The 22,009-nt window shown below is 43.0% G+C and overlaps 1 protein-coding gene across 3 annotated transcripts; it reads left to right on the top strand.

Moving 5' to 3' along the window:
• The first annotated feature begins 617 nt into the window (after nt 1–617).
• On the top strand, nt 618–20,670 carry LOC128701034 (uncharacterized). Of its 3 annotated transcripts, none has more exons than XM_053794588.2 (3): nt 618–701; nt 10,724–10,807; nt 16,963–20,670. In XM_053794588.2, exons 2-3 carry the CDS (start codon nt 10,732–10,734, stop codon nt 17,697–17,699), a joined length of 813 nt encoding a protein of 270 aa, XP_053650563.2. In that variant the 5' UTR covers nt 618–701; nt 10,724–10,731; the 3' UTR covers nt 17,700–20,670. The 3 variants fall into 3 exon arrangements, with proteins under 3 accessions (XP_053650563.2, XP_069935963.1, XP_069935962.1); XM_070079862.1 differs by having other exon boundaries at nt 636–701; nt 10,730–10,807; XM_070079861.1 differs by lacking the exon at nt 618–701 and adding an exon at nt 797–821.
• The last annotated feature ends 1,339 nt before the right edge of the window (nt 20,671–22,009 follow it).

The raw sequence follows: 22,009 nt of genomic DNA, 5'->3' as shown, positions 1-22,009 counted from the left end.
TGCAGCCAGCAGCAACAGCCTGCTTGATCAGACCCTGATCCACTATGAGGCCTTGTCACAGACCGTTCCGGGGGGCGTGGACCCCTGGAAACCTTCTGTAAATTGTAAATGGTAAAAGTAATAATGGTTATAAAATAGTTATCGAATAAAACCCAGAAAAACCACATTAACAAAAACCAAAACTTCGAAAACCGCATTAAATAATATCAGTAAACCAAAAAAACAAAAAAAAAAAACCCCGGACCTTTCAGGGTAAACTAAACCGTAAAAGTATTATTTGTTTTAAAATAGTTATAGCTAAAAATCAATTAAAACCGTAAAAAACCACATTAACCTAAACCAAAGCCACTAAAACCCTATTGAAAAATCTCAGTAAACCAAAACCAGGTAGAATATAAAAGTTAAACCCTCAGTTTAAACCGTGAGAAGTAAAAATAATAACAATTTTAAAATAGTTATCCCGCAAATCGTTAAAAAACACATTAAACCACACAAATAAACCTCAAACTAATCCGAAAACCACTTAAAAAATCCCAGATAACCAAAACCAAGTTAAAAAAGGGCCAAAAACCCTCAGTGTAAACTGTAAACCGTAAAAAACCTTTATTTACATAAGTTTGTTTACATTCTCAGTGAGTGTCATGGCCGCCGCCGCCGCCGCCGCTACTTCTCTCTGTTTTAAGGTTTTATTTCAGCTTCAGGTGGGTTTTATCTAGTTTTATCTACCTGGGTGTCTACCTGGGGCGTTGGTGGGGGGTTGTGGTGGGGGAGGAGGGGGAGGGAAGGTGGGGGAGGCTGGTGGGGGGAGGTTAAAGGTGGTGGTTAGTGACTTGTTCTGTTGTTCTGTTGTGGTGGAGTGACTTGTTCTGTTGTGGAGGAGTGACTTGTTCTGTTGTGGAGGAGTGACTTGTTCTGTTGTGGAGGAGTGACTTGTTCTGTTGTGGAGGAGTGACTTGTTCTGTTGTTCTGTTGTGGAGGAGTGACTTGTTCTGTTCTGGAGGAGTGACTTGTTCTGTTGTGGAGGAGTGACTTGTTCTGTTGTGGAGGAGTGGCTTGTTCTGTTGTGGAGGAGTGACTTGTTCTGTTGTTCTGTTGTGGAGGAGTGACTTGTTCTGTTCTGGAGGAGTGACTTGTTCTGTTGTGGAGGAGTGACTTGTTCTGTTGTGGAGGAGTGACTTGTTCTGTTGTGGAGGAGTGGCTTGTTCTGTTGTGGAGGAGTGACTTGTTCTGTTGTGGAGGAGTGGCTTGTTCTGTTGTGGAGGAGTGACTTGTTCTGTTGTTCTGTTGTGGAGGAGTGACTTGTTCTGTTGTGGAGGAGTGACTTGTTCTGTTGTGGAGGAGTGACTTGTTCTGTTGTGGAGGAGTGACTTGTTCTGTTGTGGAGGAGTGACTTGTTCTGTTGTGGAGGAGTGGCTTGTTCTGTTGTGAAGGAGTGGCTTGTTCTGTTGTGGAGGAGTGACTTGTTCTGTTGTGGAGGAGTGACTTGTTCTGTTGTTCTGTTGTGGAGGAGTGACTTGTTCTGTTGTGGAGGAGTGACTTGTTCTGTTGTTCTGTTGTGGAGGAGTGACTTGTTCTATTGTGGAGGAGTGACTTGTTCTGTTGTGGAGGAGTGACTTGTTCTGTTGTTCTGTTGTGGAGGAGTGACTTGTTCTGTTGTGGAGGAGTGACTTGTCCTGTTGTGGAGGAGTGACTTGTTCTGTTGTGGAGGAGTGACTTGTTCTGTTGTGGAGGAGTGACTTGTTCTGTTGTGGAGGAGTGACTTGTTCTGTTGTGGAGGAGTGACTTGTTCTGTTGTGGAGGAGTGACTTGTTCTGTTGTGGAGGAGTGACTTGTTCTGTTGTGGAGGAGTGACTTGTTCTATTGTGGAGGAGTGACTTGTTCTGTTGTGGAGGAGTGACTTGTTCTGTTGTGGAGGAGTGACTTGTTCTGTTGTGGAGGAGTGACTTGTTCTGTTGTGAAGGAGTGACTTGTTCTGTTGTGGAGGAGTGACTTGTTCTGTTGTGGAGGAGTGACTTGTTCTGTTGTGGAGGAGTGACTTGTTCTGTTGTGGAGGAGTGACTTGTTCTGTTGTGGAGGAGTGACTTGTTCTTATTTGGAGGAGTGACTTGTTCTGTTGTTCTGTTGTGGAGGAGTGACTTGTTCTGTTGTGGAGGAGTGACTTGTTCTGTTGTGGAGGACTGACTTGTTGTGTTGTGGAGGAGTGACTTGTTCTGTTGTGGAGGACTGACTTGTTCTGTTGTGGAGGAGTGACTTGTTCTGTTGTGGAGGAGTGACTTGTTCTGTTCTGTTGTGGAGGAGTGACTTGTTCTGTTCTGTTGTGGAGGAGTGACTTGTTCTGTTGTGGAGGAGTGACTTGTTCTGTTGTGGAGGAGTGACTTGTTCTGTTGTGGAGGAGTGACTTGTTCTGTTGTGGAGGACTGACTTGTTCTGTTGTGGAGGAGTGACTTGTTCTGTTGTGGAGTGACTTGTTCTGTTGTGGAGTAACTTGTTCTGTTGTGGAGTGACTTGTTCTGTTGTGGAGTGACTTGTTCTGTTGTGGAGTGACTTGTTCTGTTGTTGTCCTGTTGTGGAGGAGTGACTTGTTCTGTTGTTGTCCTGTTGTGGAGGAGTGACTTGTTATGTTGTTGTTCTGTTGTGGAGTGACTTGTTCTGTTGTGGAGTGACTTGTTCTGTTGTTGTCCTGTTGTGGAGGAGTGACTTGTTCTGTTGTTCTGTTGTGGAGGAGTGACTTGTTCTGTACTGGAGGAGTGACTTGTTATGTTGTGGAGGAGTGACTTGTTCTGTTGTGGAGTGACTTGTTCTGTTGTTGTCCTGTTGTGGAGGAGGGACTTATTCTGTTGTTCTGTTGTTGTCCTGTTGGGGAGGAGTGACTTGTTCTGTTGTTGTTCTGTTGTGGACTGACTTGTTCTGTTGTTGAGGAGTGACTTGTTCTGTTGTGGAGGAGTGACTTGTTCTGTTGTGGAGTGACTTGTTCTGTTGCGGAGTGACATGTTCTGTTGTTTTCCTGTTGTGGAGGAGTGACTTGTTCTGTTGTGGAGTGACTTGTTCTGTTGTTGTCCTGTTGTGGAGGAGTGACTTGTTCTGTTGTTCTGTTGTTGTCCTGTTGTGCAGGAGTGACTTGTTCTGTTGTTGTTCTGTTGTGGAGTGACTTGTTCTGTTGTGGAGTGACTTGTTCTGTTGTGGAGGAGTGACTTGTTCTGTTGTGGAGGAGTGACTTGTTCTGTTGTTGTCCTGTTGTGGAGGAGTGACTTGTTCTGTTGTTCTGTTGTGGAGGAGTGACTTGTTCTGTAGTGGAGTGACTTGTTCTGTTGTGGAGGAGTGACTTGTTCTGTTGTTGTTCTGTTGTGGAGGAGTGACTTGTTCTGTTGTTGTTCTGTTGTGGAGGAGTGACTTGTTCTGTTGTGGAGGAGTGATTTGTTCTGTGGTGGAGGAATGACTTGGTCTGTTGTGGAGGAGTGACTTATTCTGTTGTGGAGGAGTGACTTGTTCTGTTGTTGTTCTGTTGTGGAGGAGTGACTTGTTCTGTTGTTGTTCTGTTGTGGAGGAGTGACTTGTTCTGTTGTGGAGGAGTGACTTGTTCTGTTGTTGTTCTGTTGTGGAGGAGTGACTTGTTCTGTTGTGGAGGACTTGTTCTGTTGTGGAGGAGTGACTTGTTCTGTTGTTCTTTTGTGGAGGAGTGACTTGTTCTGTTGTTCTGTTGTGGAGAAGTGACTTGTTCTGTTGTGGAGGAGTGACTTGTTCTGTTGTGGAGGAGTGACTTGTTCTGTTGTGGAATGACTTGTTCTGTTGTGGAGTGACTTGTTCTGTTGTTGTCCTGTTGTGGAGGAGTGACTTGTTCTGTTGTTGTCCTGTTGTGGAGGAGTGACTTGTTCTGTTGGGAGTGACTTGTTCTGTTGTGGAGGAGTGACTTGTTCTGTTGTTGTCCTGTTGTGGAGGAGTGACTTGTTCTGTTGTTGTCCTGTTGTGGAGGAGTGACTTGTTCTGTTGTTGTTCTGTTGTGGAGGAGTGACTTGTTCTGTTGTGGAGGAGTGACTTGTTCTGTTGTGGAGGAGTGACTTGTTCTGTTGTTGTTCTTTTGTGGAGGAGTGACTTGTTCTGTTGTGGAGTGACTTGTTCTGTTGTGGAGTGACTTGTTCTGTTGTGGAGGAGTGACTTGTTCTGATGTGGAGGAGTGACTTGTTCTGTTGTGGAGGAGTGACTTGTTCTGTTGTGGAGGAGTGACTTGTTCCGTTGTGTAGGAGTGACTTGTTCTGTTGTGGAGTGACTTGTTCTGTTGTGGAGTGACTTGTTCTGTTGTGGAGGAGTGACTTGTTCTGATGTGGAGGAGTGACTTGTTCTGTTGTGGAGGAGTGACTTGTTCTGTTGTGGAGGAGTGACTTGTTCCGTTGTGTAGGAGTGACTTGTTATGTTGTTGTCCTGTTGTGGAGGAGTGACTTGTTCTGTTGTTGCTCTGTTGTGGAGGAGTGACCTGTTCTGTTGTTGCTCTGTTGTGGAGGAGTGACTTGTTCTGTTGGGGAGGAGTGACTTGTTATGTTGTGGAGGAGTGACTTGTTCTGTTGTGGAGGAGTGACTTGTTCTGTTGTGGAGGAGTGACTTGTTCTGTTGTGGAGGAGTGACTTGTTCTGTTGTGGAGGATTGACTTGTTCTGTTGTGGAGTGATTTGTTCTGTTTTTGCTCTGTTGTGGAGTGACTTGTTCTGTTGTGGAGGAGTGACTTGCTCTGTTGTGTTGTGGAGGAGTGACTTGTTCTGTTGTGGAGGAGTGACTTGTCCTGTTGTGGAGGAGTGACTTCTGTTGTGGAGGAGTGACTTGTTCTGTTGTGGAGGAGTGACTTGTTCTGTTGTGGAGGAGTGACTTGTTCTGTTGTGGAGGAGTGTGCTGTTCTGTTGTGGAGGAGTGACTTGTTCTGTTGTGGAGGAGTGACTTGTCCTGTTGTGGAGGAGTGACTTCTGTTGTGGAGGAGTGACTTGTTCTGTTGTGGAGGAGTGACTTGTTCTGTTGTGGAGGAGTGACTTGTTCTGTTGTGGAGGAGTGTGCTGTTCTGTTGTGGAGGAGTGACTTGTTCTGTTGTGGAGGAGTGACTTGTTCTGTTGTTCTGTTGTGAAGGAGTGACTTGTTATGTTGTGGAGGAGTGACTTGTTCTGTTGTGGAGGAGTGACTTATTCTGTTGTGGAGGAGTGACTTGTTCTTTTGTGGAGGAGTGACTTGTTCTGTTGTGGATGAGTGACTTGTTCTGTTGTGGAGGAGTGTCTTGTTCTGTTGTGGAGGAGTGACTTGTTCTGTTGTGTTGTGGAGGAGTGACTTGTTCTGTTGTGGAGGAGTGACTTGTTCTGTTGTGGAGGAGTGACTTGTTCTGTTGTGGAGAAGTGACTTGTTCTGTTGTGGAGGAGTGACTTGTTCTGTTGTGGAGGAGTGACTTGTTCTGTTGTGGAGGAGTGACTTGTTCTGTTGTGTTGTGGAGGAGTGACTTGTTCTGTTGTGGAGGAGTGACTTGTTCTGTTGTGTTGTGGAGGAGTGACTTGTTCTGTTGTGGAGGAGTGACTTGTTCTGTTGTGGAGAAGTGACTTGTTCTGTTGTGGAGGAGTGACTTGTTCTGTTGTGGAGGAGTAACTTGTTCTGTTGTGGAGAAGTGACTTGTTCTGTTGTGGAGGAGTGACCTGTTCTGTTGTGGAGGAGTGACTTGTTCTGTTGTGGAGGAGTGACTTGTTCTGTTGTGGAAGAGTGACTTGTTCTGTTATGGAGGAGTGATTTGTTCTGTTGTGGAGGAGTGACTTGTTCTGTTGTGGAGGAGTGACTTGTTCTGTTGTGGAGGAGTGGCTTGTTCTGTTGTGGAGGAGTGACTTGTTCTGTTGTGGAGGAGTGACTTGTTCTGTTGTGGAGGAGTGACTTGTTCTGTTGTGGAGGAGTGGCTTGTTCTGTTGTGGAGGAGTGACTTGTTCTGTTGTGGAGGAGTGACTTGTTCTGTTGCAGAGGAGTGACTTGTTCTGTTGTGGAGGAGTGACTTGTTCTGTTGTGGAGGAGTGACTTGTTCTGTTGTGGAGGAGTGACTTGTTCTGTTGTGGAGGAGTGACTTGTTCTGTTGTGGAGGAGTGACTTGTTCTGTTGTGGAGGAGTGACTTGTTCTGTTGTGGAGGAGTGACTTGTTCTGTTGTGGAGGAGTGACTTGTTCTGTTGTGGAGGAGTGACTTGTTCTGTTGTGGAGGAGTGACTTGTTCTGTTGTGGAGGAGTGACTTGTTCTGTTGTGGAGGAGTGACTTGTTCTGTTGTGGAGGATTGACTTGTTCTGTTGTGGAGTGATTTGTTCTGTTTTTGTTCTGTTGTGGAGTGACTTGTTCTGTTGTGGAGGAGTGACTTGCTCTGTTGTGTTGTGGAGGAGTGACTTGTTCTGTTGTGGAGGAGTGACTTGTCCTGTTGTGGAGGAGTGACTTCTGTTGTGGAGGAGTGACTTGTTCTGTTGTGGAGGAGTGACTTGTTCTGTTGTGGAGGAGTGTGCTGTTCTGTTGTGGAGGAGTGACTTGTTCTGTTGTGGAGGAGTGACTTGTTCTGTTGTGGAGGAGTGACTTGTTCTTTTGTGGAGGAGTGACTTGTTCTGTTGTGGAGGAGTGACTTGTTCTGTTGTGGAGGAGTGACTTGTTCTGTTGTGGAGGAGTGACTTGTTCTGTTGTGGAGGAGTGACTTGTTCTGTTGTGGAGGAGTGTCTTGTTCTGTTGTGGAGGAGTGACTTGTTCTGTTGTGTTGTGGAGGAGTGACTTGTTCTGTTGTGGAGGAGTGACTTGTTCTGTTGTGTTGTGGAGGAGTGACTTGTTCTGTTGTGGAGGAGTGACTTGTTCTGTTGTGGAGAAGTGACTTGTTCTGTTGTGGAGGAGTGACTTGTTCTGTTGTGGAGGAGTGACTTTCTGTTGTGGAGGAGTGACTTGTTCTGTTGTGTTGTGGAGGAGTGACTTGTTCTGTTGTGGAGGAGTGACTTGTTCTGTTGTGTTGCAGAGGAGTGACTTGTTCTGTTGTGGAGGAGTGACTTGTTCTGTTGTGGAGAAGTGACTTGTTCTGTTGTGGAGGAGTGACTTGTTCTGTTGTGGAGGAGTAACTTGTTCTGTTGTGGAGAAGTGACTTGTTCTGTTGTGGAGGAGTGACTTGTTCTGTTGTGTAGGAGTGACTTGTTCTGTTGTGGAGGAGTGACTTGTTCTGTTGTGGAGGAGTGACTTGTTCTGTTGTGGAGGAGTGACTTGTTCTGTTGTAGTAGCCTGGCTTAGACTTAGTTACAAGTACTTCTGACAGTGTGATGTTGTAGTAGCCTGGCTTAGACTTAGTTACAAGTACTTCTGACAGTGTGATGTTGTAGTAGCCTGGCTTAGACTTAGTTACAAGTACTTCTGACAGTGTGATGTTGTAGTAGCCAGACTTAGGCTTAGTTACAAGTACTTCTGACAGTGTGATGTTGTAGTAGCCAGGCTTAGGCTTAGTTACAAGTACTTCTGACAGTGTGATGTTGTAGTAGCCTGGCTTAGGCTTGGTTACAAGTACTTCTGACAGTGTGATGTTGTAGTAGCCTGGCTTAGGCTTAGTTACAAGTACTTCTGACAGTGTGATGTTGTAGTAGCCTGGCTTAGGCTTAGTTACAAGTACTTCTGACAGTGTGATGTTGTAGTAGCCTGGCTTAGGCTTGGTTACAAGTACTTCTGACAGTGTGATGTTGTAGTAGCCTGGCTTAGGCTTAGTTACAAGTACTTCTGACAGTGTGATGTTGTAGTAGCCTGGCTTAGGCTTAGTTACAAGTACTTCTGACAGTGTGATGTTGTAGTAGCCTGGCTTAGGCTTGGTTACAAGTACTTCTGACAGTGTGGTGTTGTAGTAGCCAGGCTTAGGCTTAGTTACAAGTACTTCTGACAGTGTGATGTTGTAGTAGCCTGGCTTAGGCTTAGTTACAAGTACTTCTGACAGTGTGATGTTGTAATAGCCTGGCTTAGGCTTAGTTACAAGTACTTCTGACAGTGTGATGTTGTAGTAGCCTGGCTTAGGCTTAGTTACAAGTATGTACTTCTGACAGTGTGATGTTGTAGTAGCCTGGCTTAGGCTTGGTTACAAGTACTTCTGACAGTGTGATGTTGTAGTAGCCTGGCTTAGGCTTGGTTACAAGTACTTCTGACAGTGTGATGTTGTAGTAGCCTGGCTTAGGCTTAGTTACAAGTACTTCTGACAGTGTGATGTTGTAGTAGCCTGGCTTAGGCTTAGTTACAAGTACTTCTGACAGTGTGATGTTGTAGTAGCCTGGCTTAGGCTTAGTTACAAGTACTTCTGACAGTGTGATGTTGTAGTAGCCTGGCTTAGGCTTGGTTACAAGTACTTCTGACAGTGTGATGTTGTAGTAGCCTGGCTTAGGCTTGGTTACAAGTACTTCTGACAGTGTGATGTTGTAGTAGCCTGGCTTAGGCTTGGTTACAAGTACTTCTGACAGTGTGATGTTGTAGTAGCCTGGCTTAGGCTTAGTTACAAGTACTTCTGACAGTGTGATGTTGTAGTAGCCTGGCTTAGGCTTAGTTACAAGTACTTCTGACAGTGTGATGTTGTAGTAGCCTGGCTTAGGCTTGGTTACAAGTACTTCTGACAGTGTGATGTTGTAGTAGCCTGGCTTAGGCTTGGTTACAAGTACTTCTGACAGTGTGATGTTGTAGTAGCCTGGCTTAGGCTTGGTTACAAGTACTTCTGACAGTGTGATGTTGTAGTAGCCTGGCTTAGGCTTAGTTACAAGTACTTCTGACAGTGTGATATTGTAGTAGCCAGACTTAGGCTTGGTTACAAGTACTTCTGACAGTGTGATGTTGTAGTAGCCAGGCTTAGACTTAGTTACAAGTACTTCTGACAGTGTGATATTGTAGTAGCCTGGCTTAGGCTTGGTTACAAGTACTTCTGACAGTGTGATGTTGTAGTAGCCAGGCTTAGACTTAGTTACAAGTACTTCTGACAGTGTGATGTTGTAGTAGCCTGGCTTAGGCTTAGTTACAAGTACTTCTGACAGTGTGATGTTGTAGTAGCCTGGCTTAGGCTTGGTTACAAGTACTTCTGACAGTGTGATGTTGTAGTAGCCTGGTTTAGGCTTAGTTACAAGTACTTCTGACAGTGTGATGTTGTAGTAGCCTGGCTTAGGCTTGGTTACAAGTACTTCTGACAGTGTGATGTTGTAGTAGCCAGGCTTAGGCTTAGTTACAAGTACTTCTGGCAGTGTGATGTTGTAGTAGCCTGGCTTAGGCTTGGTTACAAGTACTTCTGACAGTCTGACAGACACACAGATGATGATGAAACAAAATACAAAGTATATAGCCAGGCGTATGGTCACTATCTTGAACACTCTTTGCTTAATCGTCCACTTATTGAGGAATATAAAGAAGTGTAATAACCTATTTAATGGATTTAAATTAGACTTAATGGATTTAAATTAGACAAGTTTAGATTTAGAAAAGACATAGGAAAGTATTGGTTTGGAAATTGGGTAGTTGATGAGTGGAACAGTCTACCTAGTTGGGTTATTGAGGCTAGGACTTTGGGTAGTTTCAAATTTAGGTTGTATATATACATGAGTGAGAGGGGTTGGATCTGATTGGGACTTGCAAATGAGTAGATAGAGTTATCAGAGATTATTTCTTGGGTAGCATTAAAATTGGGTTGGGCAAATGTTTTGTTAGTGGGATGGATTGTAAAGGACCTGCCTAGTATGGGCCAAGAGGCCTGCTGCAGTGATCCTCCTTTCTTATGTTCTTATGTTAATATATCTAGATAATGATAATAAGATTCCATTCATATCAAGCAAAATTTCTAAATTTGCTTGCAACAGATAAGTGAACTGTAGATATAAATCCAGATGTACTCCTTTAAATGCTTCTGGGGCCTAGTTCCTAGGCCTATTGTGTATCTTAGTCTACCTGAAATGCCTTGTCATGCTAGATGTGAAAGTGGCCCTCTCTGTAATTAGTATTTTATAATATGTAAACCACACAATATCCTATAATGTGTAATCTCTGTAGAGAATAATCTTGATTTGATATGATTTGATTTGATCGGAGCTCGGTGCTACCATCCACAGGATGGATATATTGTGCACAGTAAACTTGCCACTTTGGTGGCAAAATCTAAATCTTGTTTCAGTGTTATTCTTGTTTTATTGTTGCCCAGTACACTGGCTGGAGTGACTTATTGACACCTAGCTCCTGGTCCAAGACCCAGGTGTAGTTACCCAGTACACTGGCTGGTGAAGTGACCATTGTCAGGCTCACCAGGTGGCAACACCTAGGATTCAAAACCCCGATGATCAGAATTGCACACCACGACTTATCTAGGACCCAACCTTCGCCATGAATTGCAGCCCACTGCCATTCATTCAACTCTCTAGACCAGTAGCACTGCCATCGCTAAGTAGGTGTTGCCTGCAGCATCGCCAGGGACAGATACCCGATTACTAGTGCAAGATACTTGAGTGCCCCTGGGCACCGGCTGACACGTATATGGCCAAAACACTTAGTGTCTTCGATACCTTTAGAATGTCAGCTCATTTGTGATAATCTAGAGAGATCCTAGGCTGGAGGAGATAGGATCATAACATAGAAAGTCATTGATTGATTAATATGTCAAGAGGGGAAGATATGGCTAAGCACTAACCCCCCACAATAATAATAATAACAATAATAAAATAAAAAATAATAATAACAATGATAATAATATATGTTTGTTGTCAGGTATAGTGATGAGTGTCAGCAGTGCCAGCAGTGCCACTGAAGTATACAACATTGGCACTGTCAACAACGCTCTCAATGACCTTGGTATGTATGATACACCTACATATGTCCTCTGTGTATTACCCTACACCCATGAATGTGTTGTGTATTTCACCATACATTTGTGTGTATTACAATACACTTGTGTATGTGTTGCTATGTGCTTAATTGTCCACTCATTGAGGAATACAGAGACAGACAGTATAATAACCTATGTGACATGTCAAGATATCTTATTAATGAAAATAAGATACCAGATATACTAAGCAAATTTCCTAAATTTGCTTGTAAAAGATAAGTGAACTATAGATATGTAGATATAAATCCATATGTATTCCTGTTAACCCTTTGGGGCCTAGTTCCTAGGCCTTTTGTGTATCCATATGCTCTTGCGCTACCGTCCACAGGATGGATATGGGGTGCACAATAAACTAGCCACTTCGGTGGCAAAATCTAATCTAATCTTGTGTATGTGTTGTGTATGTATCGTGTAAAACAAACTAAAGAACATAAGGGTATAATAGGGTTAAGTTCCATGGTCCATAAAAAATGTTGAGCTCTGCCAGTATTCCTTGTGGACTATTTAGACTGTGTCCCCTCGTCATCATCTAGCAGTTTATTCACATCATGTTTGTGTACATCACCTTCCTAGGTGAACAATCTCCTGCATCTGATAATCACCTTGCCAGGTGAACACTTTCCTGCACCTAGTTCTCACCTGAGGGAGAACCCGTAAAAAGTGTGCCACACTAGGCCACAACTTTCCCCGGGCTGCACTTAGTGTTGATTGAGGCACCTTGTTCCATAAACTTCTAACATAGTTGGTGGCATCTGCAATGTTAAATTTAGGCCAGAAGTGTAGCACTGCAAGCTCAGAGTCGGCATCCATTGATGCAACTAATTTCCATGTCACTTTTTGCGTGTAGTTACACTTGAACAACCTGATAACTCCATAATCCATTCGTTGTATTTAATGGTTAAAACACAGCTTTTACATGTGTACGCACACCCACTGAGAGTTCTGGATGAATACGGGGATTATCAGGTGTGAAAAGAACCCCGAGTTCAAGGTTCTTGCTATGCAGATGAAACAGAACTTCAGGAATGAAGTTTAAACCAATTAATTGCTCTGTCATCCATGCTGACTGGTTTGACCTTCAGAGACCTGGTAACATGGGTTTTTGTACACCTTTCAAAGCATGGGAAGTCTTGGAGTGGTAAATAATAACACTGGGCTTACTCTTGAAATCACCTGATGCATTACTGCAGAGTAGTAAGCTGAAGTGATCCTTTGTTCCCTTGAATCTTGGGGCACTTTTCCCTTGCTGACTGATATAAGTTCTTGTTGGCTGATGTAAGTTCTTGCTGGCTGATGTAAGTTCTTGTTGGCTGATGTAAGTTCTTGTTGGCTGATGTAAGTTCTTGTTGGCTGATGTAAGTTCTTGTTGGCTGATATAAGTTCTTGCTGGCTGATGTAAGTTCTTGTTGGCTGATGTAAGTTCTTGTTGGCTGATGTAAGTTCTTGTTGGCTGATGTAAGTTCTTGTTGGCTGATGTAAGTTCTTGTTGGCTGATGTAAGTTCTTGTTGGCTGATGTAAGTTCTTGTTGGCTGATGTAAGTTCTTGTTGGCTGATGTAAGTTCTTGTTGGCTGATGTAAGTTCTTGTTGGCTGATGTAAGTTCTTGCTGGCTGATGTAAGTTCTTGTTGGTTGATGTAAGTTCTTGCTGGCTGATGTAAGTTCTTGCTGGCATCTTCTGTTACACATTTGTCTTGTGTTTGCGAATCAAAAATTGATTTGCAGACACAGAGCACTGAGACGTGAGGAGCAGGATGGGGTAGTAAGCTAGGCCTTCCTTACTAGGACGATGCAGCCTGACCCACAGACTGGGCTGCCCTGACCCACAGACTGGGCTGCCCTGACCCACAGACTGGGCTGCCCACGAGACTGAGAGGAAAGGTCCTGCAGTTCAGCCTCGTGGTACTCCAAATTTTTCCCATAAAGTTGCACCATCATAGATGAATTTCACAAAGCCATAATCAAAAAAATGCAGCAATTTTGCAACCATTGTACATCAAAAATGTCACAGAAGATTGCATTTTAATCAATGGTCTACTGTGTCTATGTGAGTTTACGCATGTTTATATGTACAGTATTTGTATGTACAAGTGGTCCTCAGCTTACAATGGGGTTATGTTCCAATGACCTCACTGTAAGTCAAAAATATCGTCTGTCGATAAATAAATAACTACTGTCACTGAATAAGCAAATAAACAAATAATTACTGTAACTAAATACCAGTATTAGGCCTGGTCACAGACCGGGCCGCGGGGGCGTTGACCCCCGGAACTCTCTCCAGGTAAACTCCAGGTAACAGATAAGTGAAATATAGATATGTGGATATAAATCCATGTGTATTCCTGTTAACCCTTTGGGGCCTAGTTCCTAGGTCTTTTGTGTATCCATATGCTCTCGCGCTACCGTCCACAGGATGGATATGGGGTGCACAATAAACTAGCCACTTCTGGTGGTTAACGCTCTGGCTTCACACGGTGAGGGTCTGGGTTCGATTCCCAGCCAGAGTAGAAACATTGGACGTGTTTCTTTCCACCTGTTGTCTATGTTCCCCATCAGTAAAATGGGTACCTGGGTGTTAGTCGACTGGTGTGGGTCGCATCCTGGGACACTGACCTAAGGAGGCCTGGTCACAGACCGGGCCGCGGGGGCGTTGACCCCCGGAACTCTCTCCAGATAAACTCCAGAATCTTGTGTATGTGTTGTGTATGTATCGTGTAAAACAAACTAAAGAACATAAGGGTATAATAGGGTTAAGTTCCATGGTCCATAAAAAATGTTGAGCTCTGCCAGTATTCCTTGTGGACTATTTAGACTGTCCCCTCGTCATCATCTAGCAGTTTATTCACATCATGTTTGTGTACATCACCTTCCTAGGTGAACAATCTCCTGCATCTGATAATCACCTTGCCAGGTGAACACTTTCCTGCACCTAGTTCTCACCTGAGGGAGAACCCGTGAAAGTGTGCCACACTAGGCCACAACTTTCCCCGGGCTGCACTTAGTGTTGATTGAGGCACCTTGTTCCATAAACTTCTAACATAGTTGGTGGCATCTGCAATGTTAAATTTAGGCCAGAAGTGTAGCACTGCAAGCTCAGAGTCGGCATCCATTGATGCAACTAATTTCCATGTCACTTTTTGCGTGTAGTTACACTTGAACAACCTGATAACTCCATAATCCATTCGTTGTATTTAATGGTTAAAACACAGCTTTTACATGTGTACGCACACCCACTGAGAGTTCTGGATGAATACGGGGATTATCAGGTGTGAAAAGAACCCCGAGTTCAAGGTTCTTGCTATGCAGATGAAACAGAACTTCAGGAATGAAGTTTAAATCAGTTAATTGCTCTGTCCTCCATGCTGACTGGTTTGACCTTCAGAGACCTGGTAACGTGGGTTTTTGTACACCTTTCAAAGCATGGGAAGTCTTGGAGTGGTAAATAATAACACTGGGCTTACTCTTGACATCACCTGATGCATTACTGCAGAGTAGTAAGCTGAAGTGATCCTTTGTTCCCTTGAATCTTGGAGCACTTTTCCCTTGCTGACTGATATAAGTTCTTGTTGGCTGATGTAAGTTCTTGTTGGCTGATGTAAGTTCTTGCTGACTGATATAAGTTCTTGTTGGCTGATGTAAGTTCTTGCTGGCTGATGTAAGTTCTTGCTGACTGATATAAGTTCTTGTTGGCTGATGTAAGTTCTTGTTGGCTGATGTAAGTTCTTGCTGACTGATATAAGTTCTTGTTGGCTGATGTAAGTTCTTGCTGGCTGATGTAAGTTCTTGCTGGCATCTTCTGTTACACATTTGTCTTGTGTTTGCGAAGCAAAAATTGATTTGCAGACACAGAGCACTGAGACGTGAGGAGCAGGATGGGGTAGTAAGCTAGGCCTTCCTTACTAGGACGATGCAGCCTGACCCACAGACTGGGCTGCCCTGACCCACAGACTGGGCTGCCCTGACCCACAGACTGGGCTGCCCTGACCCACAGACTGGGCTGCCCTGACCCACAGACTGGGCTGCCCACGAGACTGAGAGGAAAGGTCCTGCAGTTCAGCCTCGTGGTACTCCAAATTTTTCCCATAAAGTTGCACCATCATAGATGAATTTCACAAAGCCATAATCAAAAAAATGCAGCAATTTTGCAACCATTGTACATCAAAAATGTCACAGAAGATTGCATTTTAATCAATGGTCTACTGTGTCTATGTGAGTTTACGCATGTTTATATGTACAGTATTTGTATGTACAAGTGGTCCTCAGCTTACAATGGGGTTATGTTCCAATGACCTCACTGTAAGTCAAAAATATCGTCTGTCGATAAATAAATAACTACTGTCACTGAATAAGCAAATAAACAAATAATTACTGTAACTAAATACCAGTATTATACACAAATAACCCGCACATAGAAGAGAGGAACTTACGACGACATTTCGGTCCGACTTGGACCATTTACAAAGTCGTAAGCTCCTCTCTTCTGTGTGCGGGTTATTTGTGTATCGTTCCAGTCACGGTATTGTGCCTTTTTTTGTTATTTTAATACCAGTATTGAAAAGTCAGTAAATGAATACAAGTTAGGGACGTGTCACCTTCATGCTGGGTAATTATCTTAAGTTTCATCTCCAAAGTAATTACTTTTGCACTAACATAAAGTTGAAATTTTGTAAGTCAAGGAGCTCCTGTATATTAAATACTTTTTACATTTAGTAATTTATACAGGAGAAGGGGCTACTACCCCCTTGTTCCCAGCATTTTAGATGTTTCTTACAACACGCATGGCTTACACAGGAAGGATTCTTTTCCACTTACCTGTGGAGAGTATTTGTATGTACAGTAGAACCCCTATATCCACGGATTCGATATCTGGGGTTTCCGTTATCCACGGTTTACTGTGGCCCAAAAATAGCCCTTAATTTTGCTTAATAATGGCCCCAAAGTGCATAAGTAGAAAAGTCGGCAGTTCTTCAAAGCCTAAGAAAAGTTGGGAAATGCTTCTCATCGGTGAAAAAGTGATAATTCTAGACTTATTTTGTATAATTTATCAATTAAACTTCATCATAGGTATTGTGGAAATTTTTTACATAATTTCCTAAATGTTGAACATGAATAATATAATTGCGTAATAAAATATGATCCCGATTTGACCCTTGCGAGAAATTTCAAGTGAGGGGACGTAGAACAGCTGCGGGGGAGTGATACTGGGAGAGACGCCATATTGAATTTAATGTGTGAATACTGGACTGAATTGTGCAATGTAATCAGGCGTTCTCGAAGGTTATTTGGTATATATTCTCCTCAAGCCATAATTTAGAAATTGCTGACACGTTCATGCCAAAGAATTGGGATAAATAGTGTGGGAAGCCCTTACAATTTGGCAACCAGGGCGGAAAAATAGAGGACTTCAGTGAATCTTTCCCAACAACACACCTTAGCTAAGTGATGCTTACCCATAATGTACAGTAGTTTTTGCATTGGCCATTGTAAATCCTAGCTGGTAGGGTAATGTTTGGGTGTGTTCCATCAGCATTGTCTTCCAGTAATTAAATGGCAAATGTTAATACCAATTTCTTTTGTGTTCCCAGCAATCCTAGTCATATACAGTCCACATTATTTTATAATTTACCCTTATTGGTATTAATGTTTAATATTGTAATTAATAATTTAATGTTGTGAGAGTGGTGAGGAAGCGGGCACCGAGGGAGTTACAATTAGGCGACTTGCTATGATTTAACCCGTAAACGGTCCAAACGTATATATACGTTTTTTCAACATTTGAAAGTATGTAAAACAAGTAGATCTTCTTTTTGTTTTTTTTACATTTGAAAATGTGTAAAAAAAAAAATGTAGATCTACTTTTGTAGCACAACACATGTAAACATAGATCTGCTTGGATCGTTTACAGGTTGAGTCCCACTTACCTCACCCAAATTACTTGCAGGTAATAATTCAAGTAAGGCCCTGTAAGCCTCCTGCAGGTAATTTACAAAATAATAATTAAAAATAGATATGTATGTAAACAAAAAATGACTTATAGGGTTCAGCACTATCCATGGTTTTGGGTATCTATGGCAGGTCTTGGAACATATTCCCTGTATTTATATGTATTCATGTGTGTTTCAGGTATGCTGAGTGCCATTACCGAGAGTCGCAAAGAGTATCTTCAAGAGTGCCTGAAGAACAGCATGGAAAAGGAGAACGTGGATCAGGCTGGACCTTCCACCTCCCGCCGAGAATCTCAGAAGAGTTCCAAGAGCGCCAGTTGTACCACCGAGAAAGAGAACACCAGTATCGGTGGCTTTCAGGTGTTGACCATGAACTCCACCTTCATCACCAGCTTCAGAGCAGGCTATGAACTGCCTCGCTGGGGCAGCATCAAGGAGCCCTCGGGCAAGCGGGTGTACAAGTGCACCTTCACCCGCCGCCGCCGCCTGAGGACGCACCCATACGACGACAGGGTCTCCAACACCGGTGGACCCGATGAGTTTGCCAGTGGCTCATACCGCCTCCGAACAACCAGCCTCAGCAGTGGCACTTGCCATAAGACGGCCCGGGGCACTTACAGCAATGTGGTGCCCAGCGGCAGCAGTACCAGCCACTTGCTGGTCAGATCCCGCAGCATGGAGAACTTATCCGCATCCATGGGTGAAACTTTAATATTAACTTCCAAACCCAGAGAACTGGAGACTGTCTTCAGAGGCATCCAACAACTGCGTATGGATGACTGTACTTCAAGACTGGATGACTGTAGTTCAAAACTGGATGACTGTAGTTCAAAACTGGATGACTGTAGTTCAAGACTGGATGACTGTACTCCAAGACCGGATGACTGTACTTCAAGACTGGATGACTGTACTTGATGAGTGGAACACTACTGGATGAGTGAATGACTGTACTTTAAGAATGGATGACTGTACTTCAAGAACAGATGACTGTAATAATGGATGACTGTACTTCAAGAATGGATGACTGTACTCCAAGAATGGATGACTGTACTCCAAGAATGGATGACTGTACTCCAAGAATGGATGACTGTACTCCAAGAATGGATGACTGTACTCCAAGAATGGATGACTGTACTCCACGAATGGATGACTGTACTCCAAGAATGGATGACTGTACTCCAAGAATGGATGACTGTACTCCAAGAATGGATGACTGTACTCCAAGAATGGATGACTGTACTCCAAGAATGGATGACTGTACTCCAAGAATGGATGACTGTACTTTAAGAATGGATGACTGTACTCCAAGAATGGATGACTGTACTCCAAGAATGGATGACTGTACTCCAAGAATGAATGACTGTACTCCAAGAATGGATGACTGTACCCCAAGAATGGATGACTGTACTCCAAGAATGGATGACTGTACTCCAAGAATGGATGACTGTACTTTAAGAATGGATGACTGTACTCCAAGAATGGATGACTGTACTCCAAGAATGGATGACTGTACTCCAAGAATGGATGACTACTCCAAGAATGGATGACTGTACTCCAAGAATGAATGACTGTACTCCAAGAATGGATGACTGTACTCCAAGAATGAATGACTGTACTCCAAGAATGAATGACTGTACTTCAAGAATGGATGACTACTTCAAGAATGGATGACTGTACTCCAAGAATGGATGACTGTACTCCAAGAATGAATGACTGTACTCCAAGAATGGATGACTGTACTCCAAGAATGGATGACTGTACTCCAAGAATGAATGACTGTACTCCAAGAATGGATGACTGTACTCCAAGAATGGATGACTACTTCAAGAATGGATGACTGTACTCCAAGAATGGATGACTGTACTTCAAGAATGGATGACTGTACTCCAAGAATGGATGACTGTACTTCAAGAATGGATGACTGTACTTCAAGAATGGATGACTGTACTCCAAGAATGGATGACTGTACTTCAAGAATGGATGACTGTACTTCAAGAATGGATGACTGTACTTCAAGAATGGATGACTGTACTTCAAGAATGGATGACTGTACTCCAAGAATGGATGACTGTACTTCAAGAATGGATGACTGTACTTCAAGAATGGATGACTGTACTTCAAGAATGGATGACTGTACTCCAAGAATGGATGACTGTACTTCAAGAATGGATGACTGTACTCCAAGAATGGATGACTGTACTTCAAGAATGGATGACTGTACTTCAAGAATGGATGACTGTACTCCAAGAATGGATGACTGTACTTCAAGAATGGATGACTGTACTCCAAGAATGGATGACTGTACTCCAAGAATGGATGACTGTACTTCAAGAATGGATGACTGTACTTCAAGAATGGATGACTGTACTTCAAGAATGGGTGACTGTACTCCAAGAATGGATGACTACTCCAAGAATGGATGACTGTACTTCAAGAATGGATGACTGTACTTCAAGAATGGGTGACTGTACTCCAAGAATGGATGACTACTCCAAGAATGGATGACTGTACTTCAAGAATGGATGACTGTACTTCAAGAATGGGTGACTGTACTCCAAGAATGGATGACTACTCCAAGAATGGATGACTGTACTTCAAGAATGGGTGACTGTACTTCAGATAACTGTACTATAATTAACCGTACATACAGTCAATTCTTTCATAAATCTTCTCTATAAAGCGATTTTTCTGTAGACGGAACTGAAAAAAAAATCATCCCCTATTGAAGGCCTGGTACCATGAAGGCCTGGTACCATGAAGGCCTGGTACCATGAAGGCCTGGTACCATGAAGGCCTGGTACCATGAAGGCCTGGTACCATGAAGGCCTGGTACCATGAAGGCCTGGTACCATGAAGGCCTGGTACCATGAAGGCCTCTCACCTGTTCACAGTTGACAAACTTGTTTAGACGCTCTCAAAGTCGCACCGTATAAAGTCGCTTAGTAATAGAACTGACTGTATACAAGGGACAGTCCCTGACTTGCGAACACTTACAGTGTTCACAGCGCAGTGTTCATCAGATGTTCATAGAAGTCCGTGTGAGGTTAGGAACAAGGCGACTCTACCTTGCTTGACATGACTGTCTTGAACCCCAGGTGCAAGTGACTGACTCTGGCTTTATCCAGGTAACCTAGCTTATCCTCATGCTATCATAGATTATCCTGTTATCCTAGAATATCCTAGGGTTATTGTAGGTTATCTTAAATTATCCTAGGTTATCCTGAGGATATCCTAGATTACCCTATGGTTATCCTAGCTTATCCTGGGGTTATCCTAGCTTATCCTAGGGTTATCCTGGCTTATCCTAGGGTTATCCTAGCTTACCTTAGGGTTATCCTAGTTTACCTTAAGGTTATCCTAGCTTATCCTAGGGTTATCCTGGCTTATCCTAGCTTACCTTAGGGTTATCCTAGCTTACATTAGGGTTATCCTAGCTTATCCTAGGGTTATCCTGGCTTATCCTAGCTTACCTTAGGGTCATCCTAGCTTACATTAGGGTTATCCTAGGGTTATCCTAGGGTTATCCTGGCTTATCCTAGAGTTAACCAAGATTACCCTTGGGCTATTCTAGATTATCCTACATTATCCTAGGCTTAAATATACAATACTGTGTGACTATAACCTGGACCCACACAACCATACGTAATAATAATAATAATAATTTAGAACCCTCAATAGATATAAGTAAAATGTATCCTTGGGGTTCAAGTTTAATAATAATGATCGTACAAGTGTATCATAGAAGAAGTTTAATAATAATCTTACACGTTTATATAAGTGTTTGTAAGTTCGGGACGGCCCTTATACACTAGACGAACTTTGTTCTTACTAATACATGTATAGAACTTTTATAGTGGAATTTGTTTATTAAACTGATAACCTTAATGATCGTTGCAGTTTCTTGGCCAGGGTTTTGTGAAGGGGGTTGCTGCCCCCTCTGAGAAATGAGCTGGGGGTCACCAGAGAGCAGGAGGGGGCTGTGCTCCCCTGAATTTTGAAGGTTTCAGCAATTAAATCTACACAAATAACCCTCACATAAAAGAGAGAAGCTTACGACGACGTCAATGGTCCAAGTCGGACCGAAACATCATCATAAGCTTCTCTCTTTTATGTGCGGGTTATTTGTGTATCGTTCCAGTCACGGTATTGTGCCTTTTTTTGTTATTAAATCTACAGTTTGTCTTTTAAAGTTTCACTGTATACAGTCAGTTATAAAGTTCCACTATATACCAAGGCACATTTCTGAGAGTGGCAGCTCAAAGTTTGAGGTACAGTGGTACCCCGAGTTTCGAACAGCTCCCAACTCGAACAATTATGTAAGTGTATTTTTGTAAGTTCTTTTGTAAGTGTATTTTTGGGGGTCCAAAATAGACTAATCAAATTTACAATATTCCTTATGGGAACAAATTCGTTCGGTATCGGCACTCGAACAGCCTTCTGGAACGAATTAAGTTCATAACTTGAGGTACCACTGGAATTGTAACAACTCGTCAGAGGAGGACAAAGAAGGTTCCTGTCTAAAAACAGTTTGACGTGAGTAAATGGCCCAATTCACCCATTCAGACTGCCAACCTGGGATACAAAGAGGTCGAGAATACGTATGTGCGGTGAGCATGATAGGAAAATGATCACTATCATGTAAATGTGTGGGAGTACAGTGGACCCCCGCATAACGATCACCTCCAAATGCGACCAATTATGTAAGTGTATTTATGTAAGTGCGTTTGTACGTGTATGTTTGGGGGTCTGAAATTGACTAATCTACTTCACAATATTCCTTATGGGAAAAAATTCGGTCAGTACTGGCACCTGAACATACTACTGGAATGAAAAAAGTTCGTTAACCGGGGGTCCACTGTACTTGTATGTAAAATATGGAGAAGAGAAGTATGATGAGCCTCTTAACTGATCACCACAAGTCACAGTGAGGCCATCACCAGAGGTAATAATAATACAGTGGACCCCCGCATAACGATTACCTCCGAATGCGACCAATTATATAAGTGTATTTATGTAAGTGCGTTTGCATGTGTATGTTTGGGGCTCTGAAATGGACTAATCTACTTCACAATATTTCTTAAGGGAAAAAATTCGGTCAGTACTGGCACCTGAACATACTTCTGGAGTGAAAAAATATCGTTAACCGGGGGTCCACTGTATCTTTATTTCTACCAGTACTATAATGGGCTTGTTCAGTACATGTACAAGGTATACAGTCCATAGCT

This window comes from Cherax quadricarinatus, unplaced genomic scaffold (assembly GCF_038502225.1).
Source record: "Cherax quadricarinatus isolate ZL_2023a unplaced genomic scaffold, ASM3850222v1 Contig30, whole genome shotgun sequence".
In the NCBI taxonomy this organism is placed as follows: domain Eukaryota; kingdom Metazoa; phylum Arthropoda; class Malacostraca; order Decapoda; family Parastacidae; genus Cherax; species Cherax quadricarinatus.
The sequence above is the reverse complement of the archived record's forward strand: the minus strand, read 5'-3'. Positions and strand labels throughout refer to the sequence as shown.